The sequence below is a fragment of the Sciurus carolinensis genome, unplaced genomic scaffold (assembly GCF_902686445.1).
Source record: "Sciurus carolinensis unplaced genomic scaffold, mSciCar1.2, whole genome shotgun sequence".
NCBI lineage: Eukaryota > Metazoa > Chordata > Mammalia > Rodentia > Sciuridae > Sciurus > Sciurus carolinensis.
The window spans coordinates 221,919-248,119 of NW_025920210.1; the positions used below are offsets into that span (position 1 = coordinate 221,919).

The 26,201-nt window shown below is 50.7% G+C and overlaps 3 protein-coding genes across 3 annotated transcripts; 2 read left to right on the forward strand and 1 right to left on the reverse strand.

Moving 5' to 3' along the window:
* The first annotated feature begins 9,480 nt into the window (after positions 1–9,480).
* LOC124975096 (H2B.U histone 2) lies at positions 9,481–14,837 on the forward strand. The gene is made up of 4 exons (XM_047537993.1): positions 9,481–10,761; positions 11,641–11,724; positions 12,058–12,189; positions 12,940–14,837. Exon 4 carries the CDS (start codon positions 14,375–14,377, stop codon positions 14,753–14,755), a length of 381 nt encoding a protein of 126 aa, XP_047393949.1. The 5' UTR covers positions 9,481–10,761; positions 11,641–11,724; positions 12,058–12,189; positions 12,940–14,374; the 3' UTR covers positions 14,756–14,837.
* Positions 14,838–17,260: 2,423 nt separating this feature from the next.
* Positions 17,261–20,544, reverse strand: LOC124975090 (histone H2B type 3-B). Its single transcript, XM_047537983.1, has one exon. It carries the CDS (start codon positions 19,695–19,697, stop codon positions 19,317–19,319), a length of 381 nt encoding a protein of 126 aa, XP_047393939.1. The 5' UTR covers positions 19,698–20,544; the 3' UTR covers positions 17,261–19,316.
* Positions 19,872–21,565, forward strand: LOC124975089 (histone H2A type 3). The gene is made up of 2 exons (XM_047537982.1): positions 19,872–20,537; positions 21,433–21,565. Exon 1 carries the CDS (start codon positions 20,007–20,009, stop codon positions 20,397–20,399), a length of 393 nt encoding a protein of 130 aa, XP_047393938.1. The 5' UTR covers positions 19,872–20,006; the 3' UTR covers positions 20,400–20,537; positions 21,433–21,565.
* Positions 21,566–26,201: the final 4,636 nt, after the last annotated feature.

The window sequence follows — 26,201 nt, forward strand, 5'->3', positions numbered from 1 at the left end:
ACACTTCCCCTGCATGGATGCGCCTTCCATACACCCGCTCTGCCTGGGACCTCCCTGCGTGGACCAGTCCTGCTTGGAATTCCTGGCGGAGCCTCTCATCTGACCCTTGGGGAGCCGACCTTGGTGACCACTGTCTGACCCCTGTCGTGGAGGACTCTGACCCAAGGAAGCTCTCTGATTCAAGAAGGAAGGGTGCCTTCTGACTTTTTTCAAAACATTAACTTAAGGGAAGCAACCTATTTTTCTTATTTTGAAAACAAACACGTAGTTTTTTTAAAGATGAAAATTAGAACTACATAGAATGACGCATGACCTATGTGATCCTACAATATGTACAATCAGAAATTACACTCCATTTATGTATGATTTATCAAAATGTATAAGTGCATTCTACTGTCAGGTACAACTAATTAGAGCAAATAAAAATTCTTAAAGTGAGTTTTTTATTCCACGTAAGTGCAAGTTATTCCAAGGTATCACTGTTTTTGTGGGGTGTGTTTTATGGTGTGTGTAGTTTTGGAAAGGCATTACCTGAGTAGTTGAAAATGTGAAGAGCAAACCCAAGTTAGTTTTGTGTAGGGTGGTTAGGAGGCTTCCAGCCCAGCCTGGTTTGTCCATTGAACCAGGAATGTCGTGGAGGGAGAATGAAACCAAGCAAATGCCTAAATAAATTTAGTTAAGCCAGAAAACTGACTAAAGTCAAATTCCCTACAATAACTGCCCCTGTAGTGAGCACGTACAGACTGTTTCCTGTCATTAGTCCCTAAACAATGCAACAGACAACTGTTTAACGACGTCTACATAGCATTAGGTGTAAAAGTCATCTAGGGATGGTTCAAGGTTCATCGATGGATTGTGTAGGTGGTATGCAAACACTGTGCCATTTGTGAGGGACTTGAGATCTGAGGGCGTGGGAGTCCTGGACCCACCTCCATGGATCCTGAGGTTCTACTGTACACAGAGTGGTTGCCTGTGGGTGATGGGAGGGAGTGAGGACAGTGGGCATAACCATGTGTCCATGTGTCCTGTCAGCCCTCAGTATTCAGGGTTTGTATCTGTGAAATCGATCAACCACAGATCAAGACTGTTGTGGTTTTTTAAATTGGGCCTGCACTGAACATGTACACACTTTGTTCTTTATTCCCTAAACGATACAGGAGAGCAACTATTTATGGAGCATTTACATTGTGTTGGATATTATAAGTCATCTGGAGATTTGAAGTATATGGAAGAATGTGCATGTTCTGTGCAAACATGAAATCTTACATGAAGATTGAGCATCCCCAAGTTTGGGTATCCTTAGTGGCCCTGGAACCATCCCCTGCAGATACTTGATGATCTCTACATACACATGCAAGATTTGAAATTTCTACCTGGTTTCTTAATCTGATTTGCATTTAGGCACTCCATAGGTTGCCTGAGTAACATGGACCACCATGGGCATATCCACACTGCTCTCAAACTGTCACCAAGGCTGGGAGTATAGCTCAGTGACAGAGCACTAGCATGCACGAGGCCCTGGGTTTGAGTCCCAACACCCCAAAAATAAATAAATAAATAAATCACTGCACCAGGCCCAAGTTCCCTACCACACAGAATGACAATCACTAACGAGTGTGGAGACAGGAGTCCACGTTTCTAGTCCACCTCCCTTAGGAGAAGACTTGGGATATTAATGGGATAGGGGAGCAGGGTGGTCCACAGGGTGGGGAAAGATGATGGGAGATGAAGTCATTGGTCTGCACACGAGCAGTCGACCTTCATGGGATGTGTGTTCAGAAACAGCCCTGTTAGTGTGATCTGAGGTGGAGATTTCAGCCTCCTGATATCAAGATTCCCATGGGACACCCATGGGAAGCCCCAGTGAAGAGCTGGGATTTCACCAAGGGTGGCCTCCAGGTCCCTGAAGAGTAACCTAGGCCACCCTCATCGTCGTGACACAAGGTCAGCAGTACCATCCACAGTGGGGGACTAACACTGCATCACGCAGCTGTGTGACCTCCGGAATTAATGGGCCGTTTTGTTTTTGTTTGGCACTGGGGATTGAACCACATTGGCACTGAACCACATCCCCAGTCCTTTTTATTTTTTAATTTGAGACTCACTAAAGTTATGGGGCACAACTTAAGAACAGACGGATCACCACTGAGAAGTTCAAATATGAGAGTCTTCATTAAGCTAGCCGGCTGACTGTCTCCCACAACCCCCAAAAATGGCTATCGGGAGAACAGTACCGATTATAGGGCTGCAGGGGTTTTTATGCCAGAAGTCAGTACATCAGTCATAGGTGTCTGTTGCTATGATTCAAAACAGCAAACTAACATCATGGGATCTAAAATCATTAGCAAAGGGGGAAGCAGGTCAAAGTGACCTTACTTAGGTACAAACTGAAGAGCGGTTACTAACACCTAGGCAACCACTGTTGACATCATTGTTAACACGGTACACTGTTTAGGAAACTGGGAATCAAAAAGAGAACAGTTTTTCACTGTACAAGAATTGCCATTTCATCATTTTGTATTGCCAACCATGTCATGCTAAGCACCTATTGGTGGGTACAGAGGCAGGGTTCCCATGGGAGAAGCATTTCCTACATAAAATGAAGTCTGTTTAGTCATTGCCCATATAGTCTGGCCTAGAGCAATTCCATAGAGTTAAATATGTCAACCCCTCACAACTAAGTTGCTGAGGCTGGCTTCAACTTGTGATCCTCCTACCTCAGCCTCCCAAGCTGTTGGGATTACAGGCATGGACCATAGTGCCCAGCCAGAATTAGTGATTTTTAAAGTCAACTAGAAGCAAGAAGGTACAAACAAATGAAGCTAGAGGGTTTATTCAGGTTTTCCAATGGTTTCAAAATCCAGAATGCAACACAAATGGGTTGATTGACACCAACTTCCAGATACGTCTCTTTCATATCTGAACAAAGTGGCCCAAATAACATTTCTAGGGAGTCAAACGTCTGCTTGCAGATGATGTGTCAAGACCACCTGGATGCAGGTGGTGGACACACACTGGAAACAGGAGCACATGGAAGAGCAGGCGGATTAGGCTCCTGAAACAGCAAGTGCAGCCCAAGACCTTCAGGCGATCTCCTCACACAGCGACACGCAACTCCTCCTCTTTCCAAGTTCTTCCTGAAGCTGGTTCCCACTCCCACAGTTGCTTCCCAAGAGGTACTGGCTATACGGACTTCCATTCACAGTCACCCCAGCAGAGCAAACAAGAGCTCCTCTCTTCTAAATGTCTGGACCAAAACTCCAGGGTAGGTGTTGTGCTGGCCACAGCAGTCATCTCCAGCAAACTGAGAACTCAGTGCCAGGTCTCCCATCCGGGGTGGGTAAGTGTGAGGCTGGGTGAGGCTCGGCTATGCAGACCTACACCACAGTGAGTTGTTTGTTTCATGTGGCTATGAAGACAATACCACAGACTGGGAAAGTTTTAAACAAATAAGGCCCATTTGGACCCAGAGTTTTGGTCCAAGGTTGAGAGGCTGCATTTGATGATGGACTTGCTGGTAGAATCCCAAGGCAACACAGGGTGTCGTACAGAGAGCACATGAGAGACACCACCAGAGTGGCATTTATTGAAGTCCCACTCCCAAGATGACTCATTAGTCTACTGTTTTAGTTCGATTTTCCATTACTTCCACCAAAAGACCCTACAAGAACAACATAGAGGAAGAAAAGTTTATTCGGGCTCATGGTTTCAGAGCTCTCAGTGCATAGACAGCTGGCTCCATTTCTCTGGGCCCAAGGGAGGAAGAACACCATGAACACCATGGTGGAGGGCGTGGAGGAGGAAAGCAGCTCAGAGCATGGCCAGCAAGTGGACAGCTCTGCTCACCAGGGACAAAATATAAACTCCAGTCACACCCCAAGTGACCCACCTCCTCCAGCCACCTCTCACCTGCCTACAAGTACTACCTGAATAATCCATATCAGTGGCTAAATCCACTGATTAGGTCACACATCTCATAATCTAATCACGTCACCTCTGAAAAGAATTGCACTGTCTAACACAAGTTTTGGTGGATCCCTCATACATAGACCGTAGCACCCACTACTCTATTGAAGGAAGGAATGGGTGAATCCAATCAAGAGATCAGACCACTCTCAATCTTAAAGGTCCCACCTTATAATATTCCTAATGGCGATTACATTCAACATGCTTTTCAGCGGGGAGAGCTCTTATTCAAACCACAGCAGGAATAGAGGGGAGAAGGAAAGGCTGGGAAGGATGTGAGGAGGCCTGAGAGCCCTTGAGGTCCAGGAGACAGCAGAGGGGACCTGCACCCCTGAGGCACATCCTGACTTTCTGGGAGCCCAGGCCACCCCACATGTCCCTGCCAGCATGGAACAGGAAACCACAAAACCACACTAAAAAGAGAGAAATGAATTTTTCAAAATAAATGACTAACTAAAAAAGGATGAATGATGAATGATGAGTGGATTTGAACAGTACATATAATGGATATCCCTAGCACAAATTCAACATTCAACTTTAAAAACTGTATCAAAGCAATTAGGAAAGTTTTCAATTTTAATTATTTCATTTCGTTTCATTTTCATTGGTCTCTTTTAAACACCAATTGATAAAATATTTCTGGTGTAAAAAAGATTTCCTTTCAATAAACTAAGAAAAAAAATTCACTATATACCTCTGGTGTTTCCAAACAGAAACAAATAAAATTAAAAAATTAAACAATTGAATCACTAGAATTGATGGCAACCCTATTAAAACAAAATGGAAGGAACAAATTAGAATTTCTCTCACAAGGTACTAAAGTAAAACGGTGAGAGGACTTAGAGAAAAGGACTGATGTCCCCAAGTGGAAGAACGGAAATAAGCTTGAGATGAAGAGAAGAGCGCGCCTAAGTAAGATGGCAGGTCCCTGTGGGGAAGCACTAGAGGAGCTGAGGGGAGGACTCACAGGAGGGGAGGACTCACAGGAACTGAGGGGGAGGACTCACAGGACCTGAGGGGGGAGGACTCACAGGAACTGAGGGGGAGGACTCACAGGACCTGAGGGGGAGGACTCACAGGAGGGGAGGACTCACAGGAACTGAGGGGGAGGACTCACAGGACCTGAGGGGGAGGACTCACAGGACCTGAGGGGAGGACTCACAGGACCCGAGGGGGAGGACTCACAGGACCTGAGGGGAAGGACTCACAGGACCTGAGGGGGAGAATTCACAGGACCTGAGGGGGAGGAGTCACAGGAACTGAGGGGGAGGGCTCACAGGACCTGAGGGGAGGACTCACAGGACCCGAGGGGGAGGACTCACAGGAGAGGAGGACTCACAGGACCTGAGGGGGAGGACTCACAGGAGGGGAGGACTCACAGGAACTGAGAGGGAGGACTCACAGGACCTGAGGGGGGAGGACTCACAGGACCTGAGGGGGAGAATTCACAGGACCTGGGGGGAGGACTCACAGGACCCGAGGGGGAGGACTCACAGGAGGGGAGGACTCACAGGACCTGAGGGGGAGGACTCACAGGACCGGAGGGGCAGGACTCATAGGAGGGGAGGACTCACAGGACCTGAGGGGAGGACTCACAGGACCCGAGGGGGAGGACTCACAGGAGGGGAGGACTCACAGGACCTGAGGGGGAGAATTCACAGGACCTGGGGGGAGGACTCACAGGACCCGAGGGGGAGGACTCACAGGAGGGGAGGACTCGCAGGACCTGAGGGGGAGGACTCACAGGACCTGAGGGGGAGGACTCATAGGAGGAGAGGACTCACAGGACCTGAGGGGGAGGACTCACAGGACCTGAGGGGGAGGACTCACAGGACCTGAGGGGGAGGACTCACAGGACCTGAGGGGGAGGACTCATAGAAGGGGAGGACTCACAGGACCTGAGGGGGAGGACTCATAGAAGGGGAGGACTCACAGGACCTGAGGGGGAGGACTCATAGAAGGGGAGGACTCACAGGACCTGAGGGGAAGGACTCACAGGAGGGGAGGACTCACAGGACCTGAGGGGAAGGACTCACAGGAGGGGAGGACTCACAGGACCTGAGGGGGAGGACTCACAGGACCTGAGAGGGAGGACTCACAGGACCTGAGGGGGAGGACTCACAGGACCTGAGCGGGAGGACTCACAGGACCTGAGGGGAGGACTGATTACCACCTTGCTCCTCAATTCCTCCTATAGTTGCTCTGTTTGCGTCCTGGTCTTCTCTTCTTAGGACTCCTGTCCCTGTTAAGGTCTGCCCTTCATTCCTCTCTAAGGTCACGCCTCCCAGCACAGGCTTCTTTTCAGGTGAGGGCGACAGCTCTCACACTGGTGAATTTCGGGGTGAACATCTGTGGGAGGCAGGGTGCCTCGGCTTTGGGTGCGGGGGCTGAAGGCCCTCGGACAAAGCCGTGCGGGCCCGGGAGCCCCGCGGGGCGGTGACCAGCTGCGGTCCGCCCACAGCGCCTCCCCGCCTGGCTCCCGCACCTCCAGCGGGGACCGCTCTCCGCGGTCGGCGCCACCGCGCCCCTGCCGCGCCGGTCTCTCCTCCCTGCGTCCGTCTGCCGGTCAGTCGGGCCCGCCGGCGCCGCGCTCGGCTCGCTGGTGGACACGCCTGTCCTGAAAAGGCGCGCGTTCTCGTGCGGTCTCCCGGGCCTCAGATGCACGCGTTGCCGGTTTCCATGTCTTCTCTCGTGCGGTCTCCCTGGCCTCAGATGCACGCGTTGCGGGTTTCCATGTCTTCTCCAAGTGCGGCCTGAGCAGGCGCGCGTTCTCGTGCGGTCTCCCTGGCCTCAGATGCACGCGTTGCCGGTTTCCATGTCTTCTCCAAGTGCTGCCTGAGCAGGCGCGCGTTCTCGTGCGGTCTCCCTGGGCCTCAGATGCACGCGTTGCCGGTTTCCATGTCTTCTCCAAGTGCTGCCTGAGCAGGCGCGCGTTCTCGTGCGGTCTCCCGGGCCTCAGATGCACGCGTTGCGGGCTTCCACGTCTTCTCTAGTGCATCTGGAGTGTGCAAGGTGGAAGGCGCAGGGGGCTGCTCTGAGAGCATCTGGAGTGTGCAAGGTGGAAGGCCCAGGGAGCTGCTCTGAGAGCATCTGGAGTGTGCAAGGTGGAAGGCCCAGGGGGCTGCTCTGAGAGCACTCTGGACTGTGCAAGGTGGAAGGCCCAGGGGGCTGCTCTGAGAGCACTCTGGACTGTGCAAGGTGGAAGGCCCAGGGGGCTGCTCTGAGAGCACTCTGGACTGTGCAAGGTGGAAGGCCCAGGGGGCTGCTCTGAGATCATCTGGACTGTGCAAGGTGGAAGGCCCAGGGGGCTGCTCTGAGAGCATCTGGACTGTGCAAGGTGGAAGGCCCAGGGGGCTGTCCTGAGAGCTTCTGGAGTGTGCAAGGTGGAAGGCCCAGGGGGCTGTCCTGAGAGCTTCTGGAGTGTGCAAGGTGGAAGGCCCAGGGAGCTGCTCTGAGAGCACTCTGGGATGTGCAAGGTGGAAGGTCCAGGGAGCTGCTCTGAGAGCATTCTGGGCTGTGCAAGGTGGAAGGTCCAGGGGGGTGCTCTGAGAGTATCTGGAGTGTGCAAAGTGGAAGGCCCAGGGGGCTGCTTGAGAGCATCTGGAGTGTGCAAGGTGGAAGGCCCAGGCGCCTGTCCTGAGAGCATCTGGAGTGTGCAAGGTGGAAGGTTCAGGGGGCTGCTCTGAGAGCATCTGGAGTGTGCAAGGTGGAAGGCCCAGGGGGCTGCTCTGAGAGCATCTGGAGTGTGCAAGGTGGAAGTTCCAGGGGGCTGCTCTGAGAGCACTCTGGAGTGTGCAAGGTGGAAGGCCCAGGGGGCTGCTCTGAGAGCATCTGGAGTGTGCAAGGTGGAAGTTCCAGGGGGCTGTCCTGAGAGCATCTGGAGTGTGCAAGGTGGAAGTTCCAGGGGGCTGTCCTGAGAGCATCTGGAGTGTGCAAGGTGGAAGGCCCAGGGGGCTGCTCTGAGAGCACTCTGGGCTGTGCAAGGTGGAAGGTCCAGGGGGCTGCTCTGAGAGTATCTGGAGTGTGCAAGGTGGAAGTTCCAGGGGGCTGCTCTGAGAGCATCTGGACTGTGCAAGGTGGAAGGCCCAGGCGCCTGTCCTGAGAGCATCTTGAGTGTGCAAGGTGGAAGGCCCAGGGGGCTGCTCTGAGAGTATCTGGGCTGTGCAAGGTGGAAGGCCCAGGGAGCTGCTCTGAGAGCACTCTGGGCTGTGCAAGGTGGAAGGCCCAGGGGGCTGCTCTGAGAGCACTCTGGACTGTGCAAGGTGGAAGGCCCAGGGGGCTGCTCTGAGAGCACTCTGGAGTGTGCAAGGTGGAAGGCCCAGGGGGCTGCTCTGAGAGCACTCTGGACTGTGCAAGGTGGAAGGCCCAGGGGGCTGCCCTGAGATCATCTGAACTGTGCAAGGTGGAAGGCCCAGGGGGCTGCTCTGAGAGCTTCTGGACTGTGCAAGGTGGAAGGCCCAGGGGGCTGCTCTGAGAGCACTCTGGACTGTGCAAGGTGGAAGGCCCAGGGGGCTGCCCTGAGATCATCTGGACTGTGCAAGGTGGAAGGCCCAGGGGGCTATCCTGAGAGGACTCTGGAGTGTGCAAGGTGGAAGGCCCAGGGGGCTACTCTGAGAGCATCTGGACTGTGCAAGGTGGAAGGCCCAGGGGGCTGCTCTGAGAGCATCTGGAGTGTGCAAGGTGGAAGGCCCAGGGGGCTGTCCTGAGAGCATCTGGAGTGTGCAAGGTGGAAGGCCCAGGGGGCTGTCCTGAGAGCTTCTGGAGTGTGCAAGGTGGAAGGCCCAGGGAGCTGCTCTGAGAGCACTCTGGGATGTGCAAGGTGGAAGGTCCAGGGAGCTGCTCTGAGAGCACTCTGGACTGTGCAAGGTGGAAGGTCCAGGGGGGTGCTCTGAGAGTATCTGGAGTGTGCAAAGTGGAAGGCCCAGGGGGCTGCTTGAGAGCATCTGGAGTGTGCAAGGTGGAAGGCCCAGGGGGCTGCTCTGAGAGCATCTGGAGTGTGCAAGGTGGAAGGCCCAGGGGGCTGCTCTGAGAGCACTCTGGACTGTGCAAGGTGGAAGGCCCAGGGGGCTGCTCTGAGAGCACTCTGGAGTGTGCAAGGTGGAAGGCCCAGGGGGCTGCTCTGAGAGTATCTGGAGTGTGCAAAGTGGAAGGCCCAGGGGGCTGCTTGAGAGCATCTGGAGTGTGCAAGGTGGAAGGCCCAGGGGGCTGCTCTGAGAGCATCTGGAGTGTGCAAGGTGGAAGGCCCAGGGGGCTGCTCTGAGAGCACTCTGGACTGTGCAAGGTGGAAGGCCCAGGGGGCTGCTCTGAGAGCACTCTGGACTGTGCAAGGTGGAAGGTCCAGGGGGGTGCTCTGAGAGTATCTGGAGTGTGCAAAGTGGAAGGCCCAGGGGGCTGCTTGAGAGCATCTGGAGTGTGCAAGGTGGAAGGCCCAGGGGGCTGCTCTGAGAGCATCTGGAGTGTGCAAGGTGGAAGGCCCAGGGGGCTGCTCTGAGAGCACTCTGGACTGTGCAAGGTGGAAGGCCCAGGGGGCTGCTCTGAGAGCACTCTGGAGTGTGCAAGGTGGAAGGCCCAGGGGGCTGCTCTGAGAGCATCTGGAGTGTGCAAGGTGGAAGGCCCAGGGGGTTGCTCTAAGAGCACTCTGGACTGTGCAAGGTGGAAGTTCCAGGGGGCTGTCCTGAGAGCATCTGGAGTGTGCAAGGTGGAAGTTCCAGGGGGCTGTCCTGAGAGCATCTGGATTGTGCAAGGTGGAAGGCCCAGGGGGCTGCTCTGAGAGCACTCTGGGCTGTGCAAGGTGGAAGGTCCAGGGGGCTGCTCTGAGAGTATCTGGAGTGTGCAAGGTGGAAGTTCCAGGGGGCTGCTCTGAGAGTATCTGGACTGTGCAAGGTGGAAGGCCCAGGCGCCTGTCCTGAGAGCATCTTGAGTGTGCAAGGTGGAAGGCCCAGGGGGCTGCTCTGAGAGTATCTGGGCTGTGCAAGGTGGAAGGCCTAGGGAGCTGCTCTGAGAGCACTCTGGGCTGTGCAAGGTGGAAGGCCCAGGGAGCTGCTCTGAGAGCACTCTGGGATGTGCAAGGTGGAAGGTCCAGGGGGGTGCTCTGAGAGTATCTGGAGTGTGCAAAGTGGAAGGCCCAGGGGGCTGCTTGAGAGCATCTGGAGTGTGCAAGGTGGAAGGCCCAGGCGCCTGTCCTGAGAGCATCTGGAGTGTGCAAGGTGGAAGTTCCAGGGGGCTGCTCTGAGAGCACTCTGGACTGTGCAAGGTGGAAGTTCCAGGGGGCTGCTCTGAGAGCACTCTGGAGTGTGCAAGGTGGAAGGCCCAGGGGGCTGCTCTGAGAGCATCTGGACTGTGCAAGGTGGAAGTTCCAGGGGGCTGTCCTGAGAGCTTCTAGATTGTGCAAGGTGGAAGGCCCAGGGGGCTGTCCTGAGAGCATCTGGAGTGTGCAAGGTGGAAGGTCCAGGGGGCTGCTCTGAGAGCTTCTAGATTGTGCAAGGTGGAAGGCCCAGGGGGCTGCTCTGAGAGCATCTGGACTGTGCAAGGTGGAAGGCCCAGGGGGCTGCTCTGATAGCATCTGGAGTGTGCAAGGTGGAAGGCCCAGGGGGCTGTCCTGAGAGCACTCTGGAATGTGCAAGGTCGTGGTCCCAGGGCCTGTCCTAGAACTCTGGGCGTGTGGAGGTGGTGGGCTCAGGAGGCTATTCTGAGAGCACTTGGAGATTTGGGGCCTATCATTTCTGTGCTTTACATCAATCTCATTAAAGAACTGATTCAGCCGTGGTAGACCTGAGTGATCTGGCAGATCTGTTGGTAAGCCCAGAAAGGTCACAGGAAGATTCAGCAGAACTTCTCACAGCTAATCCTGCCATGTATTGGGCTGGCCACTAGTGAGGAGGAATAGTACAACCAAATATATCACAGACCCTAAACATTTTCCAAAATATATAGAAATCATACAACTGAGTTTCCTGGATGCTCCCATGGCAAGCATGCACATCTCTAATCTTGACCTAAGAGCCAGTTAAAATGGAAACAACCATATGGTTCTGGTTGTTTATTCTCCTTATTATAAAAGCATACATGATGTGAATTTGTTCTAGAAAAGATGGAGGAAAATGTGAACGAAATGAAGACATCCAGTAACTCAACTGGATCTGAAGCAGTATTTCGATTTCAGATCTGAATTTATACTACTCGATCATTAAGTGTCTATAATATGCAGGAAAGAAAGGAAGCTTTGAGGGATGGAGGTAGGGGTTGGAAAAATAGCCTATTTCCCAAGAAAGATGGTTGGGGAAAAGCTGATAGATGGTGTGGGCAAGCTGTCCTTTAAGGCAATGCAAGTGTGCCTGACTTTGAGCTGCAAGCAGTACAATGTTTGCACTGAGGTCCAGCAACAAAGGAAGGCAGGGGAGGGAGCAGGTAGGAGTCCTGAGAATGGCCTGAGCTAGAGGCAGGAGGAGTGACTTGGAGCAGAAAGGGGCCTCGTGGAGGCAGAAGGGGCCCTTTCAGTTACGTCCTCTACCTTAACATTAGGGTTCCAGGGAGAAGCACGCAACACAGTTTTCCTTTCTGCTGTGTTTCACTTAATAGGTGTTATTACCCCATCATCAAATAGCCTTAAAAATGTTCGGTGAATAATGTGGGCTGTGATTCAGGGTTGTCAACTCTGTTTTTTTCTTATTATAGATGCTGTTGATGGAACTTTCTACCAGCTCTGTTCAAGCCATGTTTATTTCCTTACGAGACTGATGCTTGACAGTGGAATTTCTGGTAGGAAGTCTGTAATATGGACACATACTAGAATATATTGCCATCTTGTTTTTTTCTTTTAAGCAAATGTATGAAAGAAAGTGTATGCCTGCACTGTGTATTGTATTTTTTATTTTTCATCATTTTAATAGGTGAAAAGCAATATCTCATTTTTGTTTGTTTCTGTTTTTTTGGTAGCAGGGATTGAACCCATGGGTGCTTAACCCCTGAGCCACATCCCAGTCCATTTATTTTTATTTTGAGCCAGGGTCTCTGACGCCGTCCAGGGGAGTCAATTTGGAGCGGGAGACAAACGAATAGTGAGGCTTCTGAATTTGGATCGGTTTATTGTAGATTCAGGAAACCCGGGGACTGGAACCTCGAACCTCGCTCGAACCTGGAACCCCCAACTTCAAACCTGGGGCCTTGAACTTGAACCCCGGCGCTGGAGGAGAGCCAGCTTATATCCCCTCCAGGAGATGAAGGGTACGGCTGACGCCAATTATGCAAAGATTAGGCGAGGAGCTAGCTGCCCAATCATGGTAAAGGTCAAAACCAGCCGGCATGATCAGGAGCACTCGGGAACACCTGTGCACGCATTGTCTGGGGGACTTAATTGGATACGGCCAATGATAAATCACCTGGGTGTGTTTATGTTAATCAACCTCCTCACCACCGAAGTGATCAAAGCAACCTCTGGCTGGCTGCCAGGCGCCATCCCGGAGCCATCTGCACGGCATAGCCCCCAATCAGGTCTCCATAAGTTGCTTAGGACCTGGCTAAGTTGCTGAGGCTGGCCTTGAACTTGTGATCCCCCTGTCTCAGCCTCCTGAGCCACTGGTATTTCAGTGGTGCACCATCAAACTCAGCTATCATTTTAAATTTGCATCCCTTTGATATTAGTGAAGTTAATGTTTTTCATGTTGTCTTTTCATAATCTTTACTATTTTGTAAGTTGCTTTTACTTGCTGTTTTTATATTTTAAGAATATTAATATTTTGTTTGTCTCCTATTGCAAATAATTTTATCCCAAGCTTTGTGTGTGTGGAGAGCATATTTCTATAGTCTTAAAAATGCATTGAAAGCCTTTCCCCTAGCTGAGAACAATTAATTTTCTCCCAAGTAGTTAGTACTTTTTCTGTCACTATTTGGCCATTTTTCTCTCTGCTGAGTTGTGATGTTATCTTTATTATATATTAAATTCCTGGATTTTTGTTTTTGTTTTTGTTTTTTAAGAGGAAAAAAATATGCTGAGAATATCCACAGCAGCTCAAGAAACCCAAGATCTCAGGCTGCGCAGAGGACTCAGCCAACAGAACAGCCTACAGTAGAGGGCGCTGCCTGGCTAGCAGGATTATTCATTTCCCACGCTCTGACTGGCATCTGCCAGGTGCCATGCTGTGTTCCACCTGGAGATGCGGAGGTGAAAGGCCCAACTTTGTCCTGAGAATCCCAGCTTAGTCCGTGTTCCTGCGGGAAAGAGAAAGGCTCATGCTATATGCGAACGTGCTGGAGCGGAAAGAGGAGCTAGATGAGGCGGACCACGCGACTGCTGGCTGGCTGGGTCCTGAGAAGGAAAGAACCATTAAACACACTTGCTGCTTCCAGCACGTTAACTCACAGCACGCCTATCAGGTAGGCACTGATACCTCATTTTAAAGATGAAGAAATGGAGGTGGAAAAAGGTAAATACCTTGCCCAAGGTAGAGCAGCTAAATGACCTCCACTGCAGGACTTCTCGGGCTGTAATGCGCACAAGGTTCTTTCTAAAACGCAATCTGATTCACCCCGTTTGGGGTGTTGCCTAAGATTCTGCTTTTCTAGCCAGCTGTCCAGAAGATGTTGAAATAAGTGAGAAATGGGAATGGGTGACCCCCGTTTCTGTACTGGAAGGCACTGTGACAGGGGAGGCAGCCAGGGGTGGGGGCCTCAAGCCTGTATTCCGATGCGCAATCAACAGTAATCGTGCCTGCCCCTGGAGATGTTAGGACACCGGTGAGATCCCATGTATCAAGCACAGAGCAATCTGGCTGACATTTCAGAGCTTTCGTGGACATTAATAACAAAAGCAGCTTGAAAAACTGCCGTTTCATTCTTATCCTGGGTTAGAACTGCCGGGCTACGCACTTTTAATGGAAGTATCTAAGTGCATTCTTAGTATTTCCCAACGAAACGTCTGGATTTGCTCTTGAATTCTAAAAGGAGTGCATCTCTTTGATCTTAGGGGACGGCGATGATGGGAAATAAACAGTTACTGCAGTGGGAACTGCCATTTCCTCCGTCTTGGGGGAGGAAAGCATCAAGCTCTAGTTGTTGCCCGCGTATTTGCCTCATAGTCAGAGAAAACAGAGACCAGGGATTGTCATTTTCCTTTTAACCATGTCCAGAAGACACTCAGATCTCCCCCGGGTTTAAAACAAAGGGTTAGAACAAAGACGCACAACCAGAGCGCAGGCGGGCGGCCGACGCGCTTTTGGATTGGTTGAGATACCGTCCAATAAGAAAGAAGAACCGGCATCTCCTATTTACATAAATTCTTCTCCGCTCCCGCCGCGGCTCAGGCCGTCCAATCAGATGCTAGAGATTTGGAGCCTTCATTTGAATATAAAGATGACAAATAGCTCTACCCTCATTGCATTACCGTTTGTGTCCGCTCCGTCGCCACCTCGTTATGCCGGAGCCTTCCCGCTCGGCTCCGGCCCCCAAGAAGGGCTCCAAGAAAGCCATCACCAAGGCGCAGAAGAAGGACGGCAAGAAGCGCAAGCGCGGCCGCAAGGAGAGCTACTCCATCTACGTGTACAAGGTGCTCAAGCAGGTGCACCCCGACACCGGCATCTCGTCCAAGGCCATGGGCATCATGAACTCCTTCGTCAACGACATCTTCGAGCGCATCGCCAGTGAGGCCTCCCGCCTGGCGCACTACAACAAGCGCTCGACCATCACGTCCCGCGAGGTGCAGACGGCCGTGCGCCTGCTGCTGCCCGGCGAGCTGGCCAAGCACGCCGTGTCCGAGGGCACCAAGGCCGTCACCAAGTACACCAGCTCCAAGTGAGGCGGTCCCAGGCGCCCCAAACCCAAAGGCTCTTTTCAGAGCCACCTCTAAGCTCAAAGAGGAGCGTGCCACCTGCTGTTGTGACCTGTGATCCAGTGGGGGGTTGGGGGGAGGGTGGACTGCGCAATGGGGGACCCAACTCCTGAGATAAGATTGGACCTCTTGTTCGTCACGGTACTTTCTTTTCCTTCCTTTCTGTTGCTATTTTGCTTTAAAGCAAGTCAGCCTCGGCGATAGGAAGCTGGAGAGGGCACAGTACAGGCGAAGGCACCCGAGGAAATCAGGCTGCGTGGGGCGTGCACCGGGCTCCTCCAGCTCCCTCTGCCACCCCTCCCACACCGCGCGTGAAGCTGGAGGGTGTCTTGGGTGTCTACGCCGCCCTGGCGGGGGCGCTTGAAAACATCTTCCCTTGGTCTTCCTCCCTCCCTCCCTTGCCTGTATTAGGCACCGCGAACGTCCATGGGAAAGCACACTGCAGCAGCGTGTCACGTAATCGGTCCTTTAAGCCCCGCTTTCGGCTTGAAACATCAGATCTGGCGCATGGGCAGCCGCTTCACTCAACTAGAATTTCCCAGCAAGAGCTCCTGGTGTTCTTTCATGCACATATACACACAGATATTTCCCCATAGCAAACGGTGAAATTTTTCTTTTATTTTAACCTTCAAAATGTGTGTGTATGTATGTCTGTGAATTTGTATGTACCTTGCAAACATATCCAAGCCTAGCAAATGGTGAAATGCCCTTTTTAATAAAGCAGATTTGTACCTTTTTTATTTAAAAAAATTCAATACATTATACGCAAAGTAAGTATGGTGTCTACTTAATGGTATCAAGTAATAATTAAGGCATGCAAGCCTAACAGGGAGGGAGGTGTACTCCCTCTAATGCAGGTGAAACATTGGTGGCTCCTCAAACAAGAATACGCAGGAGCTATCCACGCTGGAGACCAGTTTCCACAAACGGATTTTTCAGCTGGGTTTTCACGCTGGACAATGGCCTGTCTTACTGCCACAACACTTCCAATGACAGCTGCACTCTGTCCATGTTTAAACTCCTTCTTCGCTTCCTTGTGTGTGTAATTTCTTCTTAAAGAAACAGTTCTTTGTCTCTCTCCAAATTCTTTGCTCTATTCCCTAATTAGCAAATTAGAATTGAAAGGTCTAGCTGAGGTGGGGGAAGGGCAGACTCGTCAATGCATTCCAGACTGGATGCCTGCAAAATCCCAAATATTTCTAGAACCCTGCTTTAAGCAATATTTTAAACTGTGTCAGATCTAGAGAATGCTTCATTAAGTCCTGGCTGTCTTAGCCTCTGAGGATTTTCACATATGTGATGAGCACAGCTTTAGTTGACCTGATTTTTTTTTTTTTTCTCTGTTATAACAATGTAAATACAGACATGGGTTCCATAAACAATCTCTCCCAATTTTCTTGATTACAAACATCTCAATAGCAGTTCTTTGGCTCTCCCTTAGCATTCCCAAACTAGAAAAGAGGGACAAATCCTGCCCATTCTGAGCCTGGGCCTGCCAGTGTAGCAAATAGAATCTGTCTATTACTTCACGTTTTAGCCAGAGCAATTAGAAACCTGAGAAATCACTCCATGTGCTGCATTACCCACAACCAAATGTATTCTTGTAGAATTATATTTGGAAATTATGATGCTGTGTTTCATTCATTGACTCTTTGGCACTAAACAGTGTCATCTACTGTTAACACAATCACTCTCTGCTGAGACAAGTTTCATTTTATTAAATCTATGCATTCAGCTCTTGAGGCAGAGAATTGCATGGAACTGTGGGCCTAGCTCTAGTGACTACAAATACTTTGAAACAACTCTGGGCTGGGGATGTAGTTCAGTGTTAGAACACTTGCCCAGCCCTGCAATAAATAAATTTGATTTTTTAAATTTTTATTGCCTTGACTCTCAGTTTGGGTTGTTACGAGGCTGAGGGTTGGAGGCCTCAGTCATCTGGCACCTGTTTCATAGTGGAAAGGACTGGATTCAGTAGTTTTGACTATAGATCTCATATCTTTTGGGAGAATTAAGACTGTTGACTGTTATGGGGCGCAACTTAAGAACAGACCCATCACCACTGAGAAGTCCAAATTTGAGAGTCTTTATTAAGCCGGCCAGCTGACTATCTCACACAATGCCCCAAAAATGGCTATTGGGAGAACAGCCCCAACCATAGGGTTGTAGGGGTTCTTATACCAAAAATCACATCAATCATTAAGTGTCTGTTGCTATGATTTGAAATTACAAACTAACATCATGAGATCATCAACAGAGGCGGAAGTGGGTCAAAACGACCCTTACCTAGGTACAAACTGAAGAATGATTACTAACATCCACACAATCACTGTTCACATGGTACATTGTTTAGGAGAAACAAGGGAATCAAGAGAGCAATTTTTCTTTACATAGGAATTGTCATTCTGTATTGTTAAACATGTCACACTAAGTAACTGATGATGGGGACAGAAGTGGGGTGTTCCCATGAGAGAAGCTTATTTCCTACATAACATGGAGTCTCAGAGCAAAATGGAGTCTGTTTAGTCATTTCCCTTAGAATCTGGCCTATAACATTCTCATGAAGCCAGATCTGTCAGCCCATCACATTGACAAGTCCTCCTTACTTTCAATGATGGATCACTGTTTTAAGCTTCAGATTATTACTAAAGGCAAAGAATTGAGTAAAATATCTACTGCAGAATTTCCATTTCATATATAGTGTTTGTGTGTGTGTGTGTGTGTGTGTGTGTGTGTGTGTGTGTGTGTTACTGGGGATTGAACCCAGAGGTGCTCTACAACTGAGTTACACCTCCATCCTTTTCATCTTTCATTTTCAGAGAGGGTCTCTAAGTTGCCCAAGTGACCTTGAGCTTGGGATCCTCCTGCCTCAGCCTTCCAAGTAGCTAAGATCACAAGTGTGTGCTATAAGACCCAGCGCAGGGTCACTTAACTGCTGAGTCACATCCCCAGCCCTTTTTTGTATTTCATTACAGACGGTCTCATTGAGTTGCTCATGGCCTCACTAAGTTGCTGAGGATGACTTTGAACTCCAGATCCTCCTGCCTCACCCTCCCGAGTTGCTGGCATTGCAGGTGCTCACTACTGGACCAGGCCTCTGCCCAGGTGTTTTTAAAACACAGAGTAATCTCGTTATATGAGGTATTTAAACTTCAGGTGACAGACTTTTTTTTGCAAGAAAGGTAATAGATAAATCATAATACCTATAATCACTGTAGGATAAAATCCCAATGCAGAAGGAAAATGGAAAAAAAAATCAGTTTGGGCAGAAATTAAGAATCTCCTGAAATATCCGGCTGATATAGAATTAGATCATGTATTTTATGAACTGATTATGGCATCAAATTGATGTTCCAATAGGTATATTTAAAAGACCGATGTGACCATTTTGCTTTTTAAAAGTTCTATGTTGGGATGTGCATCCTTGCAGCAATTTGAACTTTTTATAAAAACAGTGTAGATAACAACTTTAAAATGTGTGAAATTTCCCAGATCCTCTTATGTGGACCCAAGCAGAAAGGGGGAGACACAGCCATTGCAGGGAGGACATCTTGTGGTGACATTTCCTCCCCTTCCACCAGTCTTTCAGTCTGCCTCAGTTCAGACACATGACAGGCTCCCTGTGGAGACACTGGGTGATTAAAAAAAAAAAGTGTGTGTCTGTCTTCTACTGAATTTTATTTAAATTTTTTCCTTGCTGGAGACCATGATACAAACTCTCAATACTTCTAATTCTCACAACGGTTCAAAGAATCACTATGAATAAAAAAAGTCAAACCAAGAAAAAGATAAGCATTGTCCCTTCCAATACGAAGACTTCATGCCAAAATGCTTTTCCGGAAGCACAATGGCACTCCTTAAATAAATGACAAGAATGTGAAGAATCCAGTTACGAACACTTCACAGAAAATCGTGCGGCCAAAGGGGAGGCAGTTACATTTGTTCAAAACGAGGCAATTCTGTTCCTCTTAAACAACCTCCCCCACTGAGGGTTAAAGCTGCTGGCAGCTGTGGTCACTTTCCACACCCAGCTCGCCAGGCTCTGCAGTGGCCCGCCCGCTTCCACTTCTCTCTGCTTTCTCACGCTGCGCTGCCCATCTTGCCAGGCAGGCATCCTACAGGCTGCATCTGCTCGAGGGTAGATGTCTGGTCCCGGCAGGGACGGAACGGTGGGAAGGCAGCGTTACAACACCGAGGCCTCCCCAACCCGTGGTCTAGCGCACCTCTGGTCTCGCCAAGTGTGCAGGGGGAGAAGAGCGCCCCGAGAGCCTCGGGGGAGTGACCCTCACCTGCTCGCCCGCCTTTCCGCAAGGCCACGGTTTCCACCGTCCCTCTATAACGGGCTGCTACATCCACGTTCCGCTCACCGCCATACACGCACGACTGACAGGACGCCCAGGAACCGGGAACCGCGGTGGCGTAGAGGCCACACGTAGGGTTAACAACCCTCCGCCGTGTTCGAAACCCTTTCTCGAGTGTGTGGGTGGCTCTGAAAAGAGCCTTTGGGTTTGGGGCGCCTGGGACCGCCTCACTTGGAGCTGGTGTACTTGGTGACGGCCTTGGTGCCCTCGGACACGGCGTGCTTGGCCAGCTCGCCGGGCAGCAGCAGGCGCACGGCCGTCTGCACCTCGCGGGACGTGATGGTCGAGCGCTTGTTGTAGTGCGCCAGGCGGGAGGCCTCGCTGGCGATGCGCTCGAAGATGTCGTTGACGAAGGAGTTCATGATGCCCATGGCCTTGGACGAGATGCCGGTGTCGGGGTGCACCTGCTTGAGCACCTTGTACACGTAGATGGAGTAGCTCTCCTTGCGGCCGCGCTTGCGCTTCTTGCCGTCCTTCTTCTGCGCCTTGGTCACCGCCTTCTTGGAGCCCTTCTTGGGGGCCGGGGCGGACTTGGAAGGATCGGGCATGATGGCGGATCTCTGGTCGACTGCGGCGACGACCCCGCCGATTCTATTTGTACGTCTTGGATTCAAATGAAGGATCAGGAACTACTCACTTCTGGTTGGACAGAGCATCGCCTGACGTCATCGCTCGGAAAGGCGTAGCCAGTTAGAAGGAGATGCCGGTTTCCTTTTCTGATTGGCCACCGATGCCATCCTATCGGCCGGCGCCGTTCAGCTACCTCCGGATCTTATAAAAGGGCTCGCTGGGGCCTGCGGTGTGAGAGTCTCTGTCGGATTTTTCGAGTTTTCTGCTCTTCTGGGTTTGAGTCGGAGATGTCCGGGCGCGGCAAGCAGGGCGGCAAGGCGCGCGCCAAGGCCAAGTCCCGCTCCTCGCGCGCGGGGCTGCAGTTCCCGGTGGGCCGGGTGCACCGCCTGCTGCGCAAGGGCAACTACTCGGAGCGCGTGGGCGCCGGCGCGCCGGTCTACCTGGCGGCGGTGCTGGAGTACCTGACGGCCGAGATCCTGGAGCTGGCGGGCAACGCGGCCCGCGACAACAAGAAGACGCGCATCATCCCGCGCCACCTGCAGCTGGCCATCCGCAACGACGAGGAGCTCAACAAGCTGCTGGGCCGCGTGACCATCGCGCAGGGCGGTGTCCTGCCCAACATCCAGGCCGTGCTGCTGCCCAAGAAGACCGAGAGCCACCACAAGGCCAAGGGCAAGTGAGGCCCTGCCGCCCGTGCACGCCCCGTGGACACCAAAGGCTCTTTTCAGAGCCACCACCGATTCTGGGAAAGAGCCGCACTGAGCGCGCAGCCTGTTTTGGGCCTGAAGCCGGGTTCCCTTCGACCCCTCTGCGCATTAGTGCGTATTAGCCCACGCAAAGGGCGCAAATTGGGCCTGGGGAGGGACACGCGCGTGCATGAAGTGGGCTTTGGCTTTGGCTTGAGCAGGGGAAGTCGCCAGACCTGTCCACTTGTTTATAAATCCTACCCCATATTCGTGGGGTTTTAGCTCCTCCTTAAGCGTCCCAAGAATTACCAATGACCAGTACCTGGATTCCAAAAAGTCAGGATGGCATTTTTTTCTCCAGGGCCAATTGGGTTGGTTTATCTGGTATTAAAAAGTGTTTTTATTAAAATTTGCCGTTTGAAATTCTGATAGGTAAATCTTGGGGTTTCCACTTAGAATGAGAGTGACCAAGTTAAAATAGCTAAATTTTAACGAAACAAAGTGCACCAAAATCGGGATCTAATTGATTGAGCTGGGACTTCAAAAGGGCTTGACAAAGGATTTGTTTGCTAGAGGTACTCTCAATACTTGAAAAGAATCAAGTTGTTAGGTCTTAAAGGAAGTGTAAACATTTTTAAGATTTATTCGTGACTGGACTAATTAAAGGAAGTTTTTGTTTGTTTGTTTGTTTGTTTTGTGGTTCTGGGGATCAAACTCAGGGCCTTGTGCTTGAGAGGCAAGCACTCTACCGACTGAGTTATCTCCCCAGCCCTAGGAAGTTTTATTTTAAATTTGAGTTGGTCAAACATTGAAGATTCACTTAAATTGCTTAAGTTAGAAAACAAAATAATTTGTACACTGAATTAGGTGAAATTAGGTTTCTGAGTTTAGCACATTTAAGGTAAATTTGCATTTTAATACACTTTTAATAAACAGCAAATTACAACTGCTAGAGACAGATAAAGTCGTATTCCTGTGGATTTTTAGGAAGATTACTTCATTATCTCCACTTTTTGTTATAAAACAGGACTGACTGGAGAGCTCCAGGCAGATCTGACAGAAATGGCCTACAGTACTACTCGCACCTACCTACCTACGGGCCTGAGGAGCTCTGTCATGAACCATCATGATCCTTGGATGATGCCTGCCACAAAATCAGAGCTCAGTAAAGAGTACCCTTTCTTCCTTATTATTACCTGTACTGTTTTTATTAATTTTATTGTAACAAAAACATGAACCAGCAATATAATTCAGGAATATTATATAATATGGATATATAATATTGCACACAATATGTATTTATCCTACTAAAATTGAATCAACTCAAACCAGGGTTCCCTAGATACCATCTGTGGAGTTACCACAAATCTTCTTGCCTTTCCGAAATATCCCAGTGCTAAGAAACTATGTGCATAAAAACTGATAAGCAGCTGCTCTAACAGTGTGGGTTTCAGCAATACCATTCACAGAAAGTATGTCGTTCATGCAACATGTGCATACTCACCACTTCAGTGAGCAAGGCTGCCAAGACTGACCTAGAGAGTCCTCTTGTGTTTCTAGTGACAACCTGAAATTCTGTCTACATTTATGACTGTGGGTCTTTGTATCTGAAACCCTACAGTGGCATTTAAGAAGAAACTTTTTCAGGGATTGGGGTGTAGATGTTTCAAGCATCACCATGGATTTTCCATATTTACAAAAAAATTATTCAAGTGAGTTATTAAGAGGAAGGCAATAGGGGTGGTCTACTCAGGGTAGCTTTTCCCCTTTCACCTTTCTGAGACTGAGCCATCCAATACACAGCAACAAGCCACAAGGGCTATTTAATTTTCAATTAAGATGTAATATAAATGAGTAATTTCTCAAATGCCCTGGCTTTGCATGGTCAGTAGGTACCATGTTAGAAAGCAGAGATACAAGACGTTTCTGTCATCATGAAAAGCTCCAACTGGTCAGCTCCTAAGATCTGGGGATCTACCAGACTATCAGCTTCAGAAATGTGAAGAACTGTCTAAGAAAGCACTTATTAGGTTCTTGTTAAAGAAAGAAAGCGCCACACGACCAGCGATCCATTCCTAGGAATATGCCCAAGAGAAATGAAAATATGCATCCAACAAAAACTTGTAAGTAATGTTCATGGCAGCATTGTTCACAATATCTGAAAGGTGGAAATAACTGATGAATGGATAAACAAATTGTGGCCTTATCCACACTGCAGAATGTTACTCACCATTAAAAAGGAATGAAGCACTGATTCATGCTACAACATGGTTGAACCGCAAGAACGTCGCACCAAGTAAGTCAGACACAAAAACCCAATTGTAAAATTCCATGTACATGAAATGTCCAGAACAGGCAAATTCAGAGAGACAGCAGGCAAATTAGTTGCCTGGAGCTACAGGAAGGGAGAGAATAACAAGGACTTCCTAAGGGTACAGGATCCTTGGTGGTGATGAGAATGTTCTAGAACCAGGAGGAGATGATGGTTGCACAACACTGAATGTACTTCATTCCCCAGAATTGTTCACTTAAAAATGGTTCACCATGTGTCACGTGAATGTCACCTCAATTTTAAAAAATCTGATCCTAATAAATGAATGTGTATCAAATAATAAGCAGAACCAGGAGGACAGAAGAGAAAATCAGACAGAGGCGCCTGGAGGGGTGGGACAGGAGACCAGGTGTCTGGAAGGAGACAGGCCCGTTCCAGTGCTTTCTAGGGCACTGCTGCTCCAGGTGCACCATCCCTGGGAGACCACATAGAAGGAGGGACCTTGAGTTGTTCTGGGTGGTCACAGCAGTGCCTCTGGACCTGCCCACATGCAGCTCACTTCTGCTGGCTCCGCCCACTTCTGTGTCCTATAGGAGCAAGGAGGCCTTTCAAGGCCCACTTCACTGGCCCACGTCTGCATCAGGATTACCTCAGTCGCTCTGCAGCGCCCCCTGGGACAGGCATTCTATCAGTGAAGTTAAGGAAAGGTACAGGGTTCCAGAAGAAGCAGGCAGCCTGGCCAGCCTCAGAAGCACCCCAGGGACAGGGCTTGTGGTGCGTGGGCTCCAGCCTGCTTTGCTGGGTCTGTATTCCTCTCCGGGGGCTGGGTCCGTGCCCCTCCAGCCCTCATGTTTAGAGGGCTCTGTGGGTCTGTCCTCACAGGTTCATCCCACCTCAAGGATGAAGGACAGAGCCACCATGGGACAGCAGTTCCACTTCTGGGAAATGAAGTGTGTGTTCAGGAGACAGCTGCACTCAACAGCCAAGACAGGCGACCCTCCGTGTGCCCACCAGGGAGAGAACGACTCAGGAAACGTGATGTCCAGACAGTGGGACACCATGCAGCCTTTCAAAGGATGAAACCCTGATACCTTTGACCACATGGATGAACCTAGAGGACAATGCCCTTGTCCTCAGTACCCACAGGGGACTGACTTCAGGACCCTATGGATACCAAACTTCAAGGGTGCCCACATCCCTTATATGTGAAGTCATGCCATTTTTGTCTAACCTAAAAACTTACTTTAAATCATCTAGGATGACTTGTAGGATGACATAATACAATATAAATGCTACATAAGTAGTTGTTCTACTATACGGTTTAAGAAATCATGGCCAGAAAAAAGACTGTACATGTTTAGGACAGACACAATTTTTACCAATATTTTTGAAGCTGGGTTGGTGGAACGCGCAGGTGTGGAGGGCTAGCTGCACACAGTGAGAACTGCTCGGTCATAGAACGGGAGGGAATCCTCCCTCCTGACATGGATGCATCTGCCAGGGACAGAAGGATGGCTAACACGTGGTCTCTCCTGGACCCTGCAGCTGAGCCACCCCTGATCCTCCAGCTGTGGAAGGAAAAAGCCGAACACACAGAAGCTGAGCAGAGCTGTGCTGTGGGCTGGAGGGCCTCGTGCCAGGAAGAGTTAAAATCCCCCTCAAAAAGAAATCACTGCCCACCCGCCTCCTCCCAGTCTCCATGTCCCTGTGGACTCTGAGTTACAGCATCGCTTTAGCTGATACGGAGTCTCCAGACAGACAGGTCGGGCTGTGCTCACCTGGCATTGCCCCTTGGTGACTTGTCTGTCCTACAGCAGAGAATCCAAGTTGCCTCGGTCCCCGGAGGCCTCTGTGTCCTGGGTGTTGCTCAGTGAGCCTTGGGCCACACAGCAAGCAGGACTGCCCCAGCTCAGCAAGCGGTCCACAGCCACATTGGTGGTGCCTCCACCCATGCCCCCGTCCCTACAGGCACACACCTCTCACCGCCCGCTGCAGCTGCCTCTGCTCAGGTGGCTGAGGCCCCAGCTCCCTGCTGCTTAGCTCAGGCTCTGTCTGTGGAAGATGGGGGCTGCTTCTCCTGCTGCACTGCCCTCGGGCCCATGGGGCTTGGGCTCTGGCCTCAGCTTACCAGCCCAGGACAGGACTCCCCTCACCACCTGCCGTCAGAACTCCTCCAGTCAGTGGACAGACTGATGCTGGCTTATGGGCACTTGCTGCCCACTAGGGGAAGAACTGGAGGTCAGCAGTGGGTCAACTGGTGGGTCAAGTGTGGGTCTGCTAGACGGTCAGGAATGGTAAGCTAGAGGGTCAAGGATAGGTGGAATGGGGACTCAGGACGAGTCATTGGGTGTTTAAGGACGGGATTGGTCAGGAGGACTGGTCATGTGGAAGGTCAGGTAGAGGGTTAGGATGGGTCAGCTGGAGGGTCAGGGATGAGGCAGTGGTGACTTAGTAATTTGGGTTCACAGAGCCCCAAGGCCTCACCCGGAATTGCCACACTGTCCCTGTCCCTCATGGGACACTCCGGAGATCTTAACATCAGCCAGCTGGGCTGATGTCGGGAGCCACAGGCCTGGGGTAGGAGGACTGACAGGCATTGCTGCCACTCACCACAGGCTCTGGCTGTTCCTCCTGGGCCTCCTCTTTTCCTGTGATCTTATCCTGCTTGCTTTTGTAACAAAATACTGTAGGCTGGGTGATCTATAGTCAACAGAGTGCTTTGCTCAATGCTCTGGAGGGCTGAAAGTCCAAGATCAAGGTGTCGCAGACGTGGTGCCTGTGGGACTCTCCCCTCAGGATGGCGCCCTGCTGTGCCCTCCGTGGTGCTGCAGGGAGTCACTCAAGTTCTTATGAGGCACTGTTAGTCTGATTTCTGTTGCTATAACAAAATGGCACAGACGGGGTAACTTATAAAGAGTAGTTTACGTAGCTCACCATCCTGGAGACTGGGCCAGCCAAAACATGGTGCTGGCATCTACCTGGCATCAGGTGAGGGCTTCCTGCACACCATGAACTGGGGAGGGCCTCCCATGACCCTCACAGGTGTGCCAGAGAGCACACCTTCCTACAGAGCCACGCCCACCTTGACCCACTAATGCCCCGGTGACAGCTGGGCCCTCCTGACCCTGTCCCTCCACCAACACATGACCTTGGGGATTGAGTTTCCAACACAGGAGTTTCGAGGGTCGCCTTCGAACCAGAGCAGGCACTGATGCCAGCCTGCGGCTCCACCCTCATCTCCCCATCACCTCCCAAGGCCCTGCTTCCTAACATCATCACTGTGGGGTTAGGTTTCAACATGCAAATTTGGAGGGATCACAGACTTTCAGACCACAGAGGGTCCTGGCTCATCACCTTGCTAGCTGCTGCAGAGACCACCCGAAAGTCCTGCTGGAGCCAGCTCCAAACAGTCCAGGTGCATGTTTTCCTCTCCACTCAGCTGCTGCTGCCCTGTCTTGCATATTAACTGCACCGGCTGAAGGACAGCCTCCCAAAGGTACCTCCACATCCCAGTCCCCTCCCCG

Coding starts and splice junctions, on each gene's coding strand:
- LOC124975096 (XM_047537993.1), top strand. CDS start 14,375: ATGCCGGAGCCTTCCCGCTCGGCTCCGGCCCCCAAGAAGGGCTCCAAG.
- LOC124975090 (XM_047537983.1), bottom strand. CDS start 19,697: ATGCCCGATCCTTCCAAGTCCGCCCCGGCCCCCAAGAAGGGCTCCAAG.
- LOC124975089 (XM_047537982.1), top strand. CDS start 20,007: ATGTCCGGGCGCGGCAAGCAGGGCGGCAAGGCGCGCGCCAAGGCCAAG.